The sequence below is a fragment of the Lagopus leucura genome, unplaced genomic scaffold (genome assembly GCF_019238085.1).
Source record: "Lagopus leucura isolate 7727_CA_CO unplaced genomic scaffold, USGS_WTPT01 Super-Scaffold_100028, whole genome shotgun sequence".
NCBI lineage: Eukaryota > Metazoa > Chordata > Aves > Galliformes > Phasianidae > Lagopus > Lagopus leucura.
In genome coordinates, this window is record NW_024962279.1 from 107 (window position 1) to 16,841 (window position 16,735).

Sequence of the window (16,735 nt, forward strand, 5' to 3'; positions counted from 1 at the left end):
TCGGCCCGCAGTCCCCGCACGGTGGCCTCACGCAGCGCTCTCCGCCTGCCCGCCGCCTCACCGCCGCTCAGCAGGAACGCCGCCACCTCCGGGCCCGTGCCTGCCGGTGCCGGACAGCGCGTCAGCCGCCGCCCCCGCCGTGTCCCTCGGCCGCCCCGCGCCCGCCCCCTCCCCGGCCCGCCGCTCACCCGCCAGCAGCACGTCCCCCGCGAACTCCAACGCCGCTACCGGCGCCACCAACGCTACCGACTCCATCTCGATGCGGAGCGCCGCCCCGCCCCGCACGCTTTATTGGCGCGCCGCGTGGCCCCGCCCCCTCCAGCGCGGGAAAAGGCCACGTGCGCCCGCGAGGGTCCGCGGCACCCCGGAGCGCGGCCTACAGCTCCACGTGCACCCCGCTGTACGCTTTGTCCACGGTCCATTCGCCCGGGGCTCCGGCCCCGCTCCCCGCGTAACGCTCCATCTCCTGCTGGAAGCGCTGCTGCCGCCGGCGATTGGGGTCCACGTTGATCCAGTTGTTGGCGATCCACTTGGTGCCCTGGGTGACCAGGCAGCCCCCGTGCAGGGCGAAGTCATCCAGCTCCCCCACCCAGCCTGCGGGAGCAAAGCACGGCTTGCTGCAGGCTGCTGGACACAGCCCGGGCAGCACCGCTGAATGTTGACACCCAATTTTAGCTTGGGGGCTTCTCCCGACGGTCCCTCCTGACATCCCCCCTCACCCCACCCTGTCTAAGCACAGGGGGTTCCCTGGTTGCAGAACAGGCACTGCCTCTGTGCCTCCTCAGCATTTCACATCACAGCTGCCCTTTTCCTCAACTTTTCCCCAAAGGAGAGGATGGAAGCCAGAGGTTTGAGGCCATACCATACATTATGCGTCACCAGTTCCAACCCTTTATAGAGATCTCAGCTTTTCTGTGACAGATTTCAGCAGCTTTTTTCCATTTGGGAAGAATTTGGCCATAAAAATTCAACGAGGCTCCTCTGACAGGACAGCAGTGGCCCTGATATTATCACCCCACAGCCCAAGCAGAGGCCTCGTAACCTCCTCTGTAGCTTTTCTCGAGATGGAAACTCGGGCTACTCTCAGGAGACCTGGGACACTACATAACTTCATCAGCAGCCGGGAAGGCTGAAGTTAATGCCCCAGCCTGGCTGCCAGGGAAAACCACACAGCACTCTGAGAAGTGCAGCCCGAGGACATCTGTCACAGAGCTGCAGTTGCCCCATAGTGCGGCCTCGGCCCCACGTGGGGCACAGCACAGCGCAGGGAAGGGAGGACCGCGCCTCCCCACACCGCAGAGCTTGCAGCCATGCTTTTGTCTGCCTCCCCTTTCCAGCCCTGTGGGCAATGCCACATCAGTGAAGCATTTTGAATTGCGGCCCAAGCTCCAGCAGAACTTTCAGCTCACACAGCAGGGCGGAAGGCAGCTGGCGATGGCTCAGTGCAGCCAAGGGCTTTGTTTGCTGGCTAGTCCTGTCCCCCAAAGACACCAGGAGCCACTGACCCACTGCCTGAGAACAAAGGCCTCTGAGAGCCAGGAAGCTCCTGCTCAGCTGGTGACAGGGAGGCTCTGCACATCCCACTAGCAGGCAGCTACCCCCTTAAGGTCTCTTCTGAGCCACAGAACCCCTGGAAGATGGTTGTCACCTTCTGCAATGCTAGCAAGACTCGGCCTGGAGCCGTACCTTCTCCGTCCGACAGGTAGTTGTACCAGAAGACAGCGGTGCCTTGCTGAGGTTTCACTCGCAAATTGCCCTTGTCACAGTTTTTCCGAGTATCTCGCAGATCAACATCATTCTGGATCAAAGACTAACCAAAATCAACAACAACAACACAGAAGGTGTCATAAAGGGCCTGGAACAAAGCACAGGGGCTGTGCTGTGCGTCCTTTTGCCCTGTGCTGAGTCCCTTAATGCATCACCAGACAGCATGCCTACAGTTATCTTAGTCTGAAGAAAAGTACCCAGATTAAAGCAAGCACAGCCTGTGTCAAGGCAGCAAGGTTCAAAGGCTGCCCCTCACGCATTGGAGTGGGGAACTGCCAAAGCCCTGCACCTCCTCCCTTGGCCTCTGAGTGAAATCACTCTGTGAAGCTCAGCCTTCCCACACGCCAGCTCAGAAGGCTCACATCTCCAAACCCCCCTTCTACAGTGAATACAGTCACAGCGGGACCCGGAACCCCCGAGAAGGACAGAGCCACTCACCATCTCTTCGTACGTCCTGTTATCAGCTATAGGAAAGACAGTTTCTCCTCCACCCGTGACATTGTTCAGGTAGAACAGCACTGTCACATACCTGCAGGACAGGACAGAGCAGCTGTCAGGGGACACAGCTGGAGCAGGAGGAGCTGCATGGGGCTGCCCATCCCCTGCCATATGTACAGCACTCCTCCAGGACACCATGAGACATGCAGTTTACCTTGTTTTTTTTTTTCCAAAGGCAACAGAGAGTTGCACCAAAGCAGCCCTTACCGGCATGAGGTCTCGAAGGGAGCGCTTTCGTTGGCAACCAGCTTGGTGTGGCTGCAGGCAGTCTCAGGGAAGACGGGGCCGCTGTCCATGTGGGCATGGTAGTGCCCCCCCTGGTCATAGCGCACGACCTGCAGGGGCTCACTGTGCTCCACAATCTCTGGGGGCAAGCGAGTCAGGCGCATTACCCTGGGGAGACAGCACTGCAGGTGAGGGGAAGACACATGCACCAGGACAGCCGCTACTCCCAAGCACAGAATACATCCAGAGAAAGAGAACCCCCTTCCCCAAAAGACCGGAGAGACGGATGGGCTGCAGCAAGCATGCCAAGAGATAACTAGGTTCCTTACAGATCTGTCAGACCATCAGCTCAGAAACTCCTCCTCAAGGTTAATAAAAAAACAAAAACGAAGGGCGCATCTCCAGCAGGACTGCTCTCATGAAGACCTTGCTTGCTCAGAAAGATCCCTCCTGTGTGTGTCCCTGGAGCCTTCACGTGCCATCTCAGCGCTTCTCTGGACTCCTGCACACCAGCTACAGACCTCGGGGACAGTTAGCAAAGCACAGGGCCCCTGCTGAGAGTGAACGAGAGACTAGCTCTAGGGATATTCTCATCACCTAACTCACCTTTCCCTGTTGCCTTGAATAGCCTCCCCCTGCGCAGAGGGCCACGGAGGGCTCTGGGTTTTTTCCACTGCTACATCTGAGCTCATCCCCAAGGCAAGCAGGTACCTCTCAAGACCTGCCAAAGAACACTCAGTGCTCTGGGAATTCTGAGCTGTGAAGCCCTAGGGGAATGTGGCACCAAGGCAGGGTGGCCGAGCTCCTCCAGGCCCCACAAGATCCCACTGGGGATCGCAGCCTCCTTCAGCACCACGCCTCCAGGTCTGCAGGGGCTTTCTAACGCTGGCAAACTGAAGAGCATAAATGCGATGTGCCGATGCCTGCGTGCGCCAGAGAGCTGGCACAGAGAAAGTGGCAGCCACAGTCTGCTCTAATTAAGGCAATATGCGACCCCATTCTCCCTCTGGAATGTGCTGAAGAAAAGGAGTGGCCAGCAGCCGTTCTGCAGCCTCGGGACAGAATTTCCCCACCCATGTCCTGGGTGAGGACCAGCACCACAAGAACGAGGAGTCTCCAGCCAATTATCTGAAACTCACCACGGCTAAGCCATTTGGCCTGCGAGCTGGGTTAACTCTTCCCAGAACCAAAACCAAGGTGAAGGGAAAGACAGGAGGTTCTCCCATCTGCTGGGACAGGCCCCGTGGTCATGCGCTCCGATGACTGAACTACCTCGGTGTGCTTGAGATAAAGTCGTGCTTATTATGAAGTTAGCTCTGAACAGCTACGACAGATCTCAGTGAAATGCATGAGTAACTCAAGCAATTGACAGTAACTACTGGCACCCAAACAGCGTTGGAAATGGGCAGTTTCTCCCAGTAAGCTCGTTTACTAATTAGAATGAATTATTTCATATAATGCCAAGTCTTCTTGGTTTTATAGGGCTGTCCCAAAAGTGAATGGCTACGCTGAAAGGTTCGATTTTTCTTTTTCCTTTTCCAGGGGACAATACAAATCCTTGCTCTAACGAAAACCTCCTCTTCCCATTTCACGACTGCGCTCATTGCTCTTCATACTCCACACTTCCACACAATTAGGAAGCGTGAATATTAGCATGTCTGCATCTGCATCTCCCAGCACAGGTGGCCCACGTGCCCACACCCCCTGAGCCCTCACCTCTGCCGTATGGCTCTCATGACCTGGTGTGCGCCCTCGCCCTGGTACAGCCACGTGTGCTGGCTGTTGCGCACCGCGTCACTCGTCTTCACTTTCTGGCTCCCTATGTACTTGTGGAAGTCACGGATGTTCAGCCTCTTGAACTCCTCCAAACTCAGCACGCCTGTGGAAGAGAGCAGGAGCAGGCTGACCTGGGCACCCCACGTGCACGAGGCGATAGAGAACCTTCAGTTGCAGCTCAAGGTCAGAACCAGAACAGGCAAAACACAATCAACTTGATACTTACATGTTTAAATGGAGCAGAGGGGGACACCTCAGGCCACCTTCCTACAAGACCTTGCAGGGCAATTTAAAAAAAACAAGCCCCAAACAACAAGCAGTACATTCTTCTGCTTTTGCTGCTTTTGTGCAATTTCAAAACATGAAAGAGATACACAACACAATACAATCCGATGTAAATAGAAGACAGAAAAACAAAAGGTAAAAGGTTTCTACTAGAACAGATATTTCTTGTTTGCACTCAGCTGAGCTTGGCAAGGGATGGATTTTTGCCTCTGTTAGCTTCAGAGAAATCCTTACCGTTTGTTGTGTTCCCTTTCTGGAGAAGCAGGGAAGCAGCACATGCCCAGCAGCCAGCACACACCAGGGACAGAGAGAGGAGCTCAGGGAGGCAGCAAACACACTGCTGTTTGCGGCCAGGGGGAAAGGCCCAGCCACCAGGGTCAGCCCAGGGCAGCTCCCCAGGTGCTGGTTGTTGTCAGCAAATCACCCACGTCACTATTTCTCATGCCCCGCTCACATCTCCCAGTCCCCACTTCCCCTTATTTGATAACACAGTGCCACATCCAGGTCGTGACCTGGTCCCTCAGCGGCACGCACCGATGTGACAATGGAGGAAAGCAGCACTCTGGAAGCAAGGTCCTGCCAAAAGCACTTTAACAGGACTTTTCATTCGTAAACATCCGGAACGGTGGAAAAGCCATTGGCAACTCAGTCATACGCTCCTACCCCTGCCAAAAATGTCACCAGCGTGGGTGCTTGGGGTGCCCTCCGGATAGTTAGGCATTCACATGGGTACTGTGCCTACTTCATCTCCAAAGCAGCTCCTCTATGGCACTCTCAATGCCAGGTCACTGGAAGAGAGCATGCACAGCCTGTGCATTCACTTAATTTGATTAGGAAATGGAGAGTTGCTTAATTGAGGACACTCTAATTAGAGCAGCAAAGGTTAGAGTGCACGTCCAGGCCAGAGGGAGACCAGGGTAAGGGGAGTAACACAGAGAACAGAGCAGTGGCAGAGATGGAATCAGCACTAAAAGCTGACCAAGACCACCCTGAGTCCACCGATGCTGCACCCCTCTGCCAGTGAAGCAGCTCTCTCAGACAGCTGTAAAAGTCCCTTTGAAAGCAGGGGGGAACACCTTAAGAGCTGCAGCCCACACAATGAGAGCTACATGGTCAGAGCCAGAGCAGCTTCTGAGAGGTCTACACCAATTTTACTTTCTGCTAAGTCTCTAAAGCAGTGTTATTTTCCTTGGAAGACCATCTAGTACAACAGGCCTGGGCAGGGACATGGCATTTGCTTCTCCCTGCATGGCTGTGTGCAGCGTCCCCTGCTGAGGACATGGGGATTCCTGAGGAGCTGCTCTTACCATTCCCATCAGGATCAGCCTTGACTGCAGCGTACATCTCTCGGATGTTTTCAGGGGTCATCCACCTGCCGTTCCCAAGGCGGGTGTGAGTCAGCACCTGAAATTCAGAAGCAGATTAACACTGGGCACTGGCTTCCAGTACTAATGCAACCCTCACAGTTTCCTGCTTGAGGCCTGGCCAGCTCTCCTCTGCAGTGCATCAGTCAGCCAGGCGTCAGCACATCTCTGCACACAGATTTGAATGGAGATCATCGGGCAGCCACGCTGTGTGGCTGATCTGCATTTTCATTTCCAGTTTAGGTGGTGGCAAATGACTGCTGAAGCTCAGTTAACCAATCCTTAGGTGGATGTGGTACAGCTCTCAGCAAGCTGTGAACTTCAGAAGCGACATCCTTCTACCTACTCCAATGCATGCTGCCTTGCAGGACAAGGCTGCTGAAGAGCTGTGGACAAGGTACTCCTTATTCCCCTCCCAGAATTGTTACTGTGGATGATTCTGAAGCCCCATCAGCTGCAGGAGGGCACAGCCAGCTCTGCTGCACAAACTCAGCATGCTGGGACACACACAAGAAGAAATGCACCCTACCTCTTTGAGCTGCAGCTGCCCATCCTGATTGTGGTCCAGCAGATTGAAGAAATCCATCTGGCTGATTTCTATCATTTCCATGGCTTCCTCGTAGTCATCCGTTGGTAGGATCTGGCTCTTCTGCAGCCCCTTCAGCTGTGCCAGATGGATGATGAGTTTGCACTCCTCCTCTGTCAGGAAGTCTGGAATTTCTGCAGGAAAATGCGAGCAGTAACAGAGTCTGAGGAACTGTTACATTAGGACAAATACTAACAGCAGGCCACTGAAAAGAGAGGAAAATAGGAAAATTTAGAAACTTCCTACCAAGCCAGGGGGGTAGGACAGTCAAATATATATATCTTTCTACCTGAAGAGCTCTACAACAGCACACATCTCACACCTGAGCTCCAGGAGATGGGTATTTTTACAGCAGCCATTCCTCAATGTTTGGATCCCGGGGTCAAGCCCCTTATTTTCTTGCAAATCACCACAATGGACAAAGGAGCGAACAAACACAGGCATATCACTGTGTTTTATCACTTCAAAGGTTACATGTGGATCACAGTCTAGAACTGCTGTTTTACAGGAAGGGAGGCCAGAAGTCCTTACAGGGGAAGCGAGGATGGCTAGGGTTTCATGCTCCTCTGCTCTGCAGCAGAGCAGGCAGCACCTCCCAAACAACCAAACTCCTTCTGGGGTACCTAGCACACTGCTCTACTGGGAAACTCAAACAACTTCCTGACTTATTCTCATTCATTCCCTTAAATGAAGGGGGAGGAAGTACAGCCATCGGAGCAGGACAGGCTTAAGTGAATATGGCTGTGATGGGCTGGATTAGGTGACTTTAAAAGTATTTTCCAATCTTAATGATTCTGTAAGTGCTTGCAGACACAAAGTCCTGCTCTCTAAACTGCAGCCCTGCAGGTGTGTGCTGAGGACACATCACATCCCAGCTGCAGCAGCAATCCTCAAAGGGGGAAAGAAAAAATAAAAGTTAATTACTTCCACGACCTTAAATCAACCCTATCAGCTCCGACTGTCAGTAAGCAGTTGGCCTCTTAAGTGCATACCAGAACTGGCCCTGTAGAAAATGCGATGCTCCTGGGAAGCCCCGGGGACACAATGCAGCTGTATCCCTCCGAGGACACAATTTCTGCCACCAGCAAAACAATGTCCTTGTAACAGAGGGGGCTTTGGGGCCAGAGCTTCCGCTGTCCCGAGCGTCACGGCCTCACATCAGGTCAGAGCCAACCATACCCACTGGCAAGCAACAGTCCCAGGATCTCCAGTTCCTCAAACTGGGCTCAAATAATGACAGCTTCTGGAATCTTAATTACATGCTGGAGGAAGGACAATCCCTCTCTTCAGTGGTGGTAATGGGATTTTGTAACGAGGTAGAAATTGCATTAGCAGGAAGCGCTTTCTGCCAGGCAGGTTGCAAGGTGAGGGGCTTTCCAGCTAAGAGCTGGCAATCCGCAGTGCAAACAGTCTTCCTTCCCAGCTGCAAATTGGTTCCTGTGCCCACTGCTCTCCCAAACAGTTAACTTTGGCTGTGAGACCATCCTATCTCTCATCCCGCTCAACAATGGGTCCAGCTAAACAAATGCCTTCTAATTGACTTTGAGCAACACTTGATTGCTTTCAGAAGAAAAAAAAAAACAACAAAAGAGAGGAAAACATTGGGATTTATGAAATAATGACTAATCCTGGAGCAAGAGAAAGGGGCTGGGTTGGAGCACTGGTGTCAAACAGAGAGCCCCAAGACACAGGGCCAAGGCATTCACTCCTCCCCAGCTGCCCTCATTTCCACACCTGCTGATCTAAGCCAAACCCCTGCTAAAATCCAAACAATCGGGGCCGCTGGCAAACGAAAATTGGAGCATTGTCTTCCCCAAGAGGGCTCTGAAAGGGCCGCACTTAATGAGGATGGATTGCCACGGAGGTGGCTCGCAGGCTATAAAAGGCGTTCTGCGGGCTGGAGCAGCTCAGTCTGGGTGTGCTGCGAGCCCACTCTGAGCACCATGAGGGCTGTGAGCACAGAGAAGGCGTCCCGCAGGCGGGGAGCCCCGTGGCTGCCAGGCCTGCTGCTGCGCCTGCTGCTGTGGGGCAGCCCGGGGGGGCGGGCCAGCTACCTGCGCAGGTCCTCCAGCTGCACCGCCATCCCACGCAGCATGGCCCTGTGCTACGACATCGGCTACTCGGAGATGAGGATCCCCAACCTGCTGGAGCACGAGACCATGCCGGAGGTGATCCAGCAGTCCTCCAGCTGGCTGCCCTTGCTGGCCAGGGAGTGCCATCCCGACGCCAGGATTTTCCTCTGCTCCCTCTTCGCGCCCATCTGCTTGGACAGGTAAGGCATTTGCATGAGTTCGTTCCGCATCGCTCCCCAGCAGCGATGGCATTCGCCTCCTGAGAGAAAAGACGTGCAATCTGATCACAGCCACTTTCAGGCAGCACAGTGAGGGGACATGGGATTACCCAGCAGGGACTCTTCCCCCTTCTGAGGGAGAACAGAACTCCCGTCCAATTTCCAGAACAGCCTTTTGTTGCTTGCTTCCCTGCTCCCCCCCCAGGCTCATCTACCCGTGCCGCAGCCTGTGCGAGGCTGTCAAGAGGAGCTGTGCACCCGTCATGGCTTGTTATGGCTACCCCTGGCCTGAAATCCTCAACTGCAACAAGTTTCCTGCAGACCACGAGCTGTGCATCGCTGCCGTCTCCACGGATGAAAGTTCCTCCAGCAGGAGAAGTAAGGGCTTTTTTTCTCATATGTTTTCCCATGTGTAATGCTGAATACTCACAGGGATGAGCCTATGCCTTGCCTGTGTTCATAGAATGGCTTGGGTTGGAAGGGACCTCAAGGATCATAAAGTTCCAGCCTAGCTCCTAGAGCTTCTGGCTTTAAGCTATATTTAAAAAGAAAAGTGGAAATTCTAGTTTTTCCTCCATGGGAACTGCACTGTAACTAGAAAAGGAGCGTGACATTGGCTGAAGCTTGTTCCCTCAGCTCTGCTCATCACTACCTGGGTGCCCTCAGACAGTGGTGCTTGGGGCAGGGGAGAAGTCTAAAAGACATGGGAGCTCACAGTGCGCCTGTCCAGGAGGTGAAAAGCAGCAGACATTCATTAAGCAACGTCACGGCAACGTGCAACAACGAACACAGCCTCCACAAAGCACAGCGAGCAGTGCCTGTCCCACCGTGAGACTGGGAGCTTAACATTCCTATCCTGGGGCTGGCTAGCTCAGGAGGAAGCACCATTTCAAAACTACAAGCCACCACTTGCAGATGTCAAAACCATATGATGCCTTTTCCAGCAACGGGTGTTCTAACCAGCTTTCTGTTGCAGCAGTGCCTCGAGCCAGTTGCAAGGACTGCGAGCTGGAAGAGGCCAGCACCACCAGGGAGATCCTGGACAGCCTCTGTGCCAACGATTTCAGTGAGTACACCCACCTGCCCTCCCTGCAGCCGGCATGGCCTCCAGCAGTGAAGCTGTGACACGCACAAGAATGGCTTGGCCATAAGAACTGACTTGGAGGAATCATGTCTTTTATAAGCAGGTTGCAGAGATGATCAGTTCTCAGCATACCTGTTAAGTAACAGGACTTGCTGCTTGTGGTATTGCTCCTTGGAGGCACTCTGCCCATGCCACAGTGCTGCTACGCCTTCTGCGCTCATGAGAAAAGCAGGGTGGAAAGAACAGTGCTCAGTGCTGGAAGCGCTCAGCTCAGCTGAGAACTTTTCCACAATCACTGCAATTGCACGGGTTTGGGAGGACGTGTCACCACGTTAGAGGAGCAGCACAAAAGCTATGATGTGTAAACAGAACTAACAGCTCTTTTTCCCCCACTCCAGCAGTGAAAATCCGAATCCTCAGGAAGAACACGACCACAACCGTCTCCGACTTCGACCTGGACCCCTCCAGGGTGGAGGTGCTGAAGCACGGCCCGCTCCTCAGAACTGAAATCCCAGGCAGGCTGCAGCAGTGGCTGGACATCGATGCTACCTGCGCCCACAACATCATGAGAGGCACTCACGCGGGGGTCTTTGTCATCAGCGGAGAAGTGCAGAGCGACAAAGTGGTGGTGAACAAGGCCTACGCTTGGCAGAAGAAGAACAGGAACCTGCACCAGGCCGTGCGGAGATGGAAACATCACCGCTGCCCCGAGCAGGCCGGCAGGAAGGTCTGAGATCTTGATCCTAATGCTAAGAAATGGCTCCCTTCCCCACAGCTAGAAAACTCCTTCCCCGGGCAGCTGGTGTTTTGGAGATGTACAGTCAGTATTTTTAGGTGAATCAAAGCAGTCATAGTCAGCAGGTAGGGCCTCACTACAGATCCCTGAGATAACTAAAACCCTTCTCCCGAGGCAGAGCTTAGAGATGCAGACTTAACATATTCCTACGGCAAGGTCCTGCCAATCCAGGACTTACAATGGATGGCTTTGTGCAGCATCAGTGCCTTGAAATCTGCAGGCGAGCAGACTAGAAGACACCTTTGATAACATGGGCATTTGCACAGGTGAAAGTAAACAACCCCTCCTGAGCACACAGCAGACAGCTGAGGATTTCTGCATAACTGGGAATGACCGCTTTTTGACTTCAGGCATTCAGTTTGGGTCAGAACGTTCTGGTAACCGTGGAGCTACTGAAGATACCCGCAGAGCCTTGAGAGAGGTGGCAACAACACTGGGAATCGCTCTCACCAGTGAATACAGCCACAGCTCAACATGAGCAGAAAGCAGAAAACTGCAAATCCCCGAGTGAGAAAATGAGTTGGATTTCTACTGTCTAACAAAGCACTGCCCATGGAAAGTTTTCTACACTGGATTAAACTTGAGAATGAAATAAAAATGACAGAAAAAATAAAAAAACCACACAGCTCTGGGGATAAATACGTTCTTCCCTGTGCTCAAAGCCTGCAGCCTCAGTTGTGGAGAGAACCGCCAGCTTTGATGGAGACACATTGCCTCCCTGTGCTCGTAAAGCACAGCAACAACCCAGCCAAGACTGTCTCTTCAGATTTAACATGGGCTGAGATTAGCACTCACGGCACTCGCACTGCAATTCAGCCGCGCTCTGACATTTGTGTAGCAATTACTTCTTTTTCCCTGAGGCTCAGAAGAAAAACAGAGAGATTTCCTATTTTTATTCCTCCCCGCTGCCTCGTCTCGCAAACTGCCGCCCGACCCGCAGGGCCTGCTGCCAGGTGGTCCCTGTGATGGCAGCATCCTCTGAACAGACTGCGTTTTGAAAACACAACAAGTAAAAGCTCTGAAGGTTGAAAAAGGCTTTGTCTGATATTTGTTTTCCATTAATGGGATTATTTGATTACTGGTGTTTCCCAACTAAGCAGCGCACAGATGGTCTGACTTACAAGCTTAGAAATGATGTCTCATAACCAGAGGGGGGGAGGGGATGGGGAAACAGGGCAGGGACTTTTTGAGAGCTCCATGAAATACGCTCGGGTTCAATGCAGATGACTTACCCACATTTAAAACAACAAACTGTGCGCTCCCTGTGGTGCCCAGCCCCAAAGCGCAGAGCTCCCATTAGGCCATCAGCCAGCTGCCCACAGCCCCACAACACCCTGCTTTGCTGAAAGCAAAGATCACAGCGCAGCCACTTCTCCCTACAGCGGCTCTCGTTCAGCAAAATCCCCTTCAGGACTTCAAGAGCTCTGCCAGCGACTTCTGGCTTTGTCTAACACCACCCCATTAAATACACACCTCTGCCAATTTAAACAACAGAGACGTAATAATTGGATTTTAAAACACTTAATTTAGGTCGGTGCTGTTTGCGTAGATAGAGAGGTCTCTGGAATTCTTTTTAAGTCACAGCTGGCTCCTGGCAGGTCTATCTGGGAGATAAGAGCTGTCTTACGAGTCAAGGTTTCTAAATTAGGGCTTCCCTATCAGAGGATAAAGGAGAGCAGTCTGGGTGGAATCTGAAATGCTGCCTGCCCAGGGCTGTCCCCAGAGCCAGCATCAGAAGGCACAGCCTGCCCCAGAAGCTGACAGAGGTGCCTGAGTCATATCAGGGGCTGTGGGATCACTGCTGCCTGTGGGTGCCCTCCTGGAGGCCAGCATCAGTCCAGCAGAGCAGCACTGGCGGGGCACAGAAGGTTGCAACTGGAGCAGGAAAACCACTGCCCAGCCTGTGTCATGGGTCTCACAACCAGTATGCGCTCCAGGACTGAGTTCAATGAATGTCTGATGGAGAACCTGCTAGAAATGAGCCATGAACACTGCATATGTAAAAATGACAAAACAGATCTGTATATTTCTTGCAGGTACTTACGGCATTAAAGGAATTTAGTAAGAAAATGCTCTGACCTGTGGCCAGGTTTTCAGTTTGTATAATCGATTCCGAATCAGAGAAAAGCTCAGGTACTGGCAAAGCATCTCAAGGCCCCCAGCATCACCAGCTCAGAGCCAACAGGTCTGCTCTGCCTTTGCAGTAATACGAGCTCCATCACCAAATTAACCGGTGCATTCCCAGCGGAATTCCGCAGAACGGGGTGCGGGGCTGCAGGGGCTGCAGGGGCTGCGCTCACCCTAGGGAGCGTCGCAACGATGCGGGGAAGGCTGCAAACCATCAAGAGGGAAACGCGGTGCGGCCGCGTTGCAGAGCAAAGCCAGAAGAGGGCACAAAGCCGGCGGGCACCGGGCACCGACGCCGCCTCGCTTTACCACCGCTTAACGCCCCGCGCTCCCGTCCCACCCTCGCGCCCCGCGGTCTCCCCGGGGTCCTCGGCCGCCCATCCCGCTCTCGGCACGCGGCAGGGACGCGGGCTCCGATCCGCGGGCACTCACCGAAGAGCGGCGGCTTGAGGCTGAGGGTGCGCACGGCGCGGGTCCGGCCGGGCCCCAGCTCCACCCGCTGCGTGTGGCCCACCTGCGGGGAGAGCGGCGGTGAGCCGGGGCCCGCCCCGCCCCGAGCCCCGCGCCCGGCCCCGCGGCCTTGCCTTGATGCCCTCGAGGCGCGGCAGGGCGCGGGCGGGCGGCGGCGGAGGCGGCGGAGAAGCGGCGGCGGGGGCGGGGGGGCCGCCGCCGGCGTCGCCGGCGCTGAGGTGGACGAAGAGCAGCAGCCCCAGCACGTTGAGGACGTAGAGGTGAGCGAAGACCATGAGCACGAGGAAGTATGGCCGCGAGCACACGGGCCGCGGGCGGCCCCCCGGCGGGCCGGGCAGCGGGGGACTCTCCGCCCGCGCCGCCGCCGCCGCCACCGCCGCAGCCGCCATCGCGCCCCGGCCCGCCAGGCCCCGCGCGTCACCACAGCAACCGCGCGGCGCGTTACGTCATCGCGGCGGGGGCGTGGCCGGCGCGCGCGCGGCGGGAAAGAGACACGTGCGGCGCGAGGGGGGGCGGCGCGTGTCCAAGGCCAAGGAAGAGCCGGGACGCGTCCGAAGTGAAAAAGTCACAATTTATTGCAAATAAACCGAGGGAGCGCGTCTGGCAACCGGCTCCCGGGCGGTTTCCGCCGCCCCCGCCGCCATCCGGTGCCCGCAAAGAGAAGAGAGGAGGAAAGAGATTCGCAGCCCTCCTGCGGCATGTGCGGCTACGCGGCAGCCTCCTCCGGCACTGTCCCGCGACCTCAACCGGACCGGGGCGAGGAAACGAACTCCCAGAACCAGTGCCTCATTTAAAAATAAAGTTCTATTTTTCACCTGCTTAAAAAGTCTAAAATGTAGAGTGCGAGGCTATAGTACAGAAACCTCCTGCTGCCCCCGACCCTACGCGAGGACAGAGCAGCAGTCATGCAGTTTATGTTGCCAGTAAAAAAGTTTCTGTTACAGTCTGGGAAGCCTGAGGACCATCAGAGGTGAGGCAGCCAAAGCATAACACGAGCAAAGCTGAAACGAAGAGCACCGGATGCACGGATGGAGAGATGGCAGGCGGGCAGGGGGAGACAAACACAGAAAGGAAAAGAGCAAACATTCCACATCTGTAGCAGTAATGCATCAAAGGGAATTTTATGCCTCTGAATGAATGGCTCCTGAGCCACTGAGCACCTATGGTCACATAACCCTGCTGACTCGAATAGGGCTGTGTACCCGTTAGAAGGGAAAAAGACTTAGCCTTGTCTATCGGTACTGCAACTCCTTCCTGCTGTTGCCTTTCAAGCAGCGCCACTTTACACAAAGAGCCAACACTCACTGTGCTCTGCAGGTTCTGTCCTGGAGTTTGTAACTCTGCATGACATCGATACAGCAGTCACCCTGCCTGGGCTGCAACAGCAACAAAGTGCTGTTGTTTTCCCAGAGAGCATGGAAATCGGATTTGTGTGTGCAAACCAGGACAACCACCACCCTAAGAAAGGGTGTGATTTGTTTGAAAGCAAACAGTACTGCTGGCTAAAGCTTCAGAAATTCTGAAAGAATTAAGGGGCACTCAGTGCAACATGTAGCACTGTTCCTCAGCCAACATCTCAGCAGTTTGTTCAGCACATTTGGCCACTGCTACATAGTCCAGTTTTTCTACAAACAAGGATTCATGGCAAAGCATTTTGTGGGGGCAATGGAGAGAGGCAAAGAGGAGGTGGAGAGAGACAAAATCCCATTCTAGTATAGCTCAAAGCCTGGCAATTATGTAAGAGAGTGAGAGCTCTTTGGGATTAGGAAACAACAAGTATCTGTTCTGCAGAGACTGGGCATTATGCTAGTTACATTTAAACAACAAGAACACCAGCTTTTATCCCAGATTATTACTTTGCAGGCTAAAATTTTCAAAGAACAGTTTAAATGTTAGCTCAACACACTGCAAACTGCTGGGTCTCAGCAAGCTCTCCCCTGAGCTACTTCTTGCTCTGTGTCCCAAACTTTGACAAGCATTTAGGAGGAGGAGAGAAAGGTACATTTGACCAATCTCTGGAATATATTCTGAGCAGGGCACCAAGATGCTGCTGCTGGGAGCAGAGGAGGGAATGAAGAATTCAGGAGGCAGTAGCTGGAGCAAGGACATACCTACCCTACGGCTTCAGCCCAGATGGGAGCCAAACAGCCCAGAGCAGAAACATAAGAGACCTTGTACAGGTGCTGCTTCTGTTCCTATCCCTGCTCCACTGCCAGCAGCTCTTTGGCGGCACGTTCCTGAGGAGACATCCGACAGCAGGGAGGGGAGATGGAAAGAGCAAGGCCTCTCAGATGGAAATTTTCCACCACGAGCAAGCATGGCCACAGGATTAGCTTTGGTGGCAGCTATTTTCTTAAACCAAGCATCTCTTGTTCAAATCCATCTGCCCAATTACACATGCTGCAAAAACCTGGCTCACACATCTCAGGTACATGAGAAAGGCTCCAACAGCAGTTAGCTTATTTGGATATGCACAAATTTAGTACTTTTTCCCCTTCAGTTTAACCTTTGTCAAGTGAAATTGTATAACAACAACACACAGGGATGCATCAAAGGTTACGCTTCCACATACAGCATGGAAGAGAACCCCACAAGTCCTCCACAGAAGTGATTTCCTCAAATCAGACACTCCAGCTTCACCTTCACTGGCTGTGTACAGCGTGCTCCTGGTGCAGGTGACATACATGCTTGTGAAATCTTAACACGTGGCCTGCTTCCTATAGCAAAGAGGCAAGCATCAGCATTTAATTAACCTTTTTCATGTTAACCTCTACTAAGATGAACTAGGCTTTCATAATTTTATTTTAGTGTATATTTTACATTAGAAAAAAGAATGTTAATAAAAAAGCTCCACATGCTCCTAGCAATCAATTTTCTGATAAGTTCCCACCAGTATTGATACTAATATACAAATAAATTAATTTTGCAAGTTAATTGTCTGCCTGGCTTGGTGCAGACTCTGCACAACCAGTGCATCTGTATTTTAGTGCCTGTCCAACACGTGCCAGGGAGTTGTACATAATATTTGCTCCTCATAAAGTAGCGGAGTTCAGTTTCATATCAATTAATGGGATCAAATTTTTCTCAACCATGTCACCCAGCAGGCACAAATATTCTTTACCAGATTGCATGGCACTGTTATGACATGGATTGTTTCACTCTGCAAAAGCCCCAAGCCTTGATAACATCTGTATGCTACTATTCCCTCATCACTCACTTTGGCAATACAACACCCTCCCCACAAAAACAAGTAAAGCAAAAAATCTATATGGAAGACCTAAAATTTATCAAATGCAGAATCTGACCTGGCTTAGCGATAACCTGCTCTCTCCCCTACAATTCCTCTGCTTGTTTTTGTTTGTGTAGCAAGATTTTGCACAGCTGATATTCAAGAAGAGACGTCACATGTAATCGGACTAAGTCACAGACACTGCTGGTACTGCCAGATCAGACACAGCAGCAGCCA

The 16,735-nt window shown here is 53.2% G+C and overlaps 2 protein-coding genes across 2 annotated transcripts; one reads left to right on the plus strand and one right to left on the minus strand.

Moving 5' to 3' along the window:
* Nucleotides 1-318: 318 nt before the first annotated feature.
* Nucleotides 319-13,658, minus strand: P4HTM (prolyl 4-hydroxylase, transmembrane). The gene is made up of 9 exons (XM_042880962.1): nt 13,383-13,658; nt 13,231-13,312; nt 6,445-6,635; nt 5,859-5,955; nt 4,207-4,369; nt 2,473-2,658; nt 2,206-2,296; nt 1,687-1,810; nt 319-594 (listed from the first exon to the last, which is right to left on the minus strand). Exons 1-9 carry the CDS (start codon nt 13,656-13,658, stop codon nt 377-379), a joined length of 1,428 nt encoding a protein of 475 aa, XP_042736896.1. The 3' UTR covers nt 319-376.
* LOC122185304 (secreted frizzled-related protein 5-like) lies at nt 8,298-10,947 on the plus strand. The gene is made up of 4 exons (XM_042880963.1): nt 8,298-8,773; nt 8,997-9,169; nt 9,771-9,857; nt 10,274-10,947. The coding sequence occupies exons 1-4, from the start codon at nt 8,445-8,447 to the stop codon at nt 10,606-10,608; spliced, it is 924 nt and encodes a 307-aa protein (XP_042736897.1). The 5' UTR covers nt 8,298-8,444; the 3' UTR covers nt 10,609-10,947.
* Nucleotides 13,659-16,735: the final 3,077 nt, after the last annotated feature.

Bases quoted from the DNA above. Each gene is read 5' to 3' on its own strand.
- LOC122185304 (XM_042880963.1), top strand. From the start codon at position 8,445: ATGAGGGCTGTGAGCACAGAGAAGGCGTCCCGCAGGCGGGGAGCCCCG. The intron at 8,774-8,996 runs GTAAGGCATTTG...CTCCCCCCCCAG, and splicing joins GCGCCCATCTGCTTGGACAG to GCTCATCTACCCGTGCCGCA. The intron at 9,858-10,273 runs GTGAGTACACCC...CCCCCACTCCAG, and splicing joins CCTCTGTGCCAACGATTTCA to CAGTGAAAATCCGAATCCTC.
- P4HTM (XM_042880962.1), bottom strand. From the start codon at position 13,658: ATGGCGGCTGCGGCGGTGGCGGCGGCGGCGGCGCGGGCGGAGAGTCCC. The intron at 4,370-5,858 runs GTAAGAGCAGCT...TCTCTTCCACAG, and splicing joins GGCTGATCCTGATGGGAATG to GCGTGCTGAGTTTGGAGGAG. The intron at 2,659-4,206 runs GTGAGGGCTCAG...CTGTCTCCCCAG, and splicing joins ATGAGAGCCATACGGCAGAG to GGTAATGCGCCTGACTCGCT.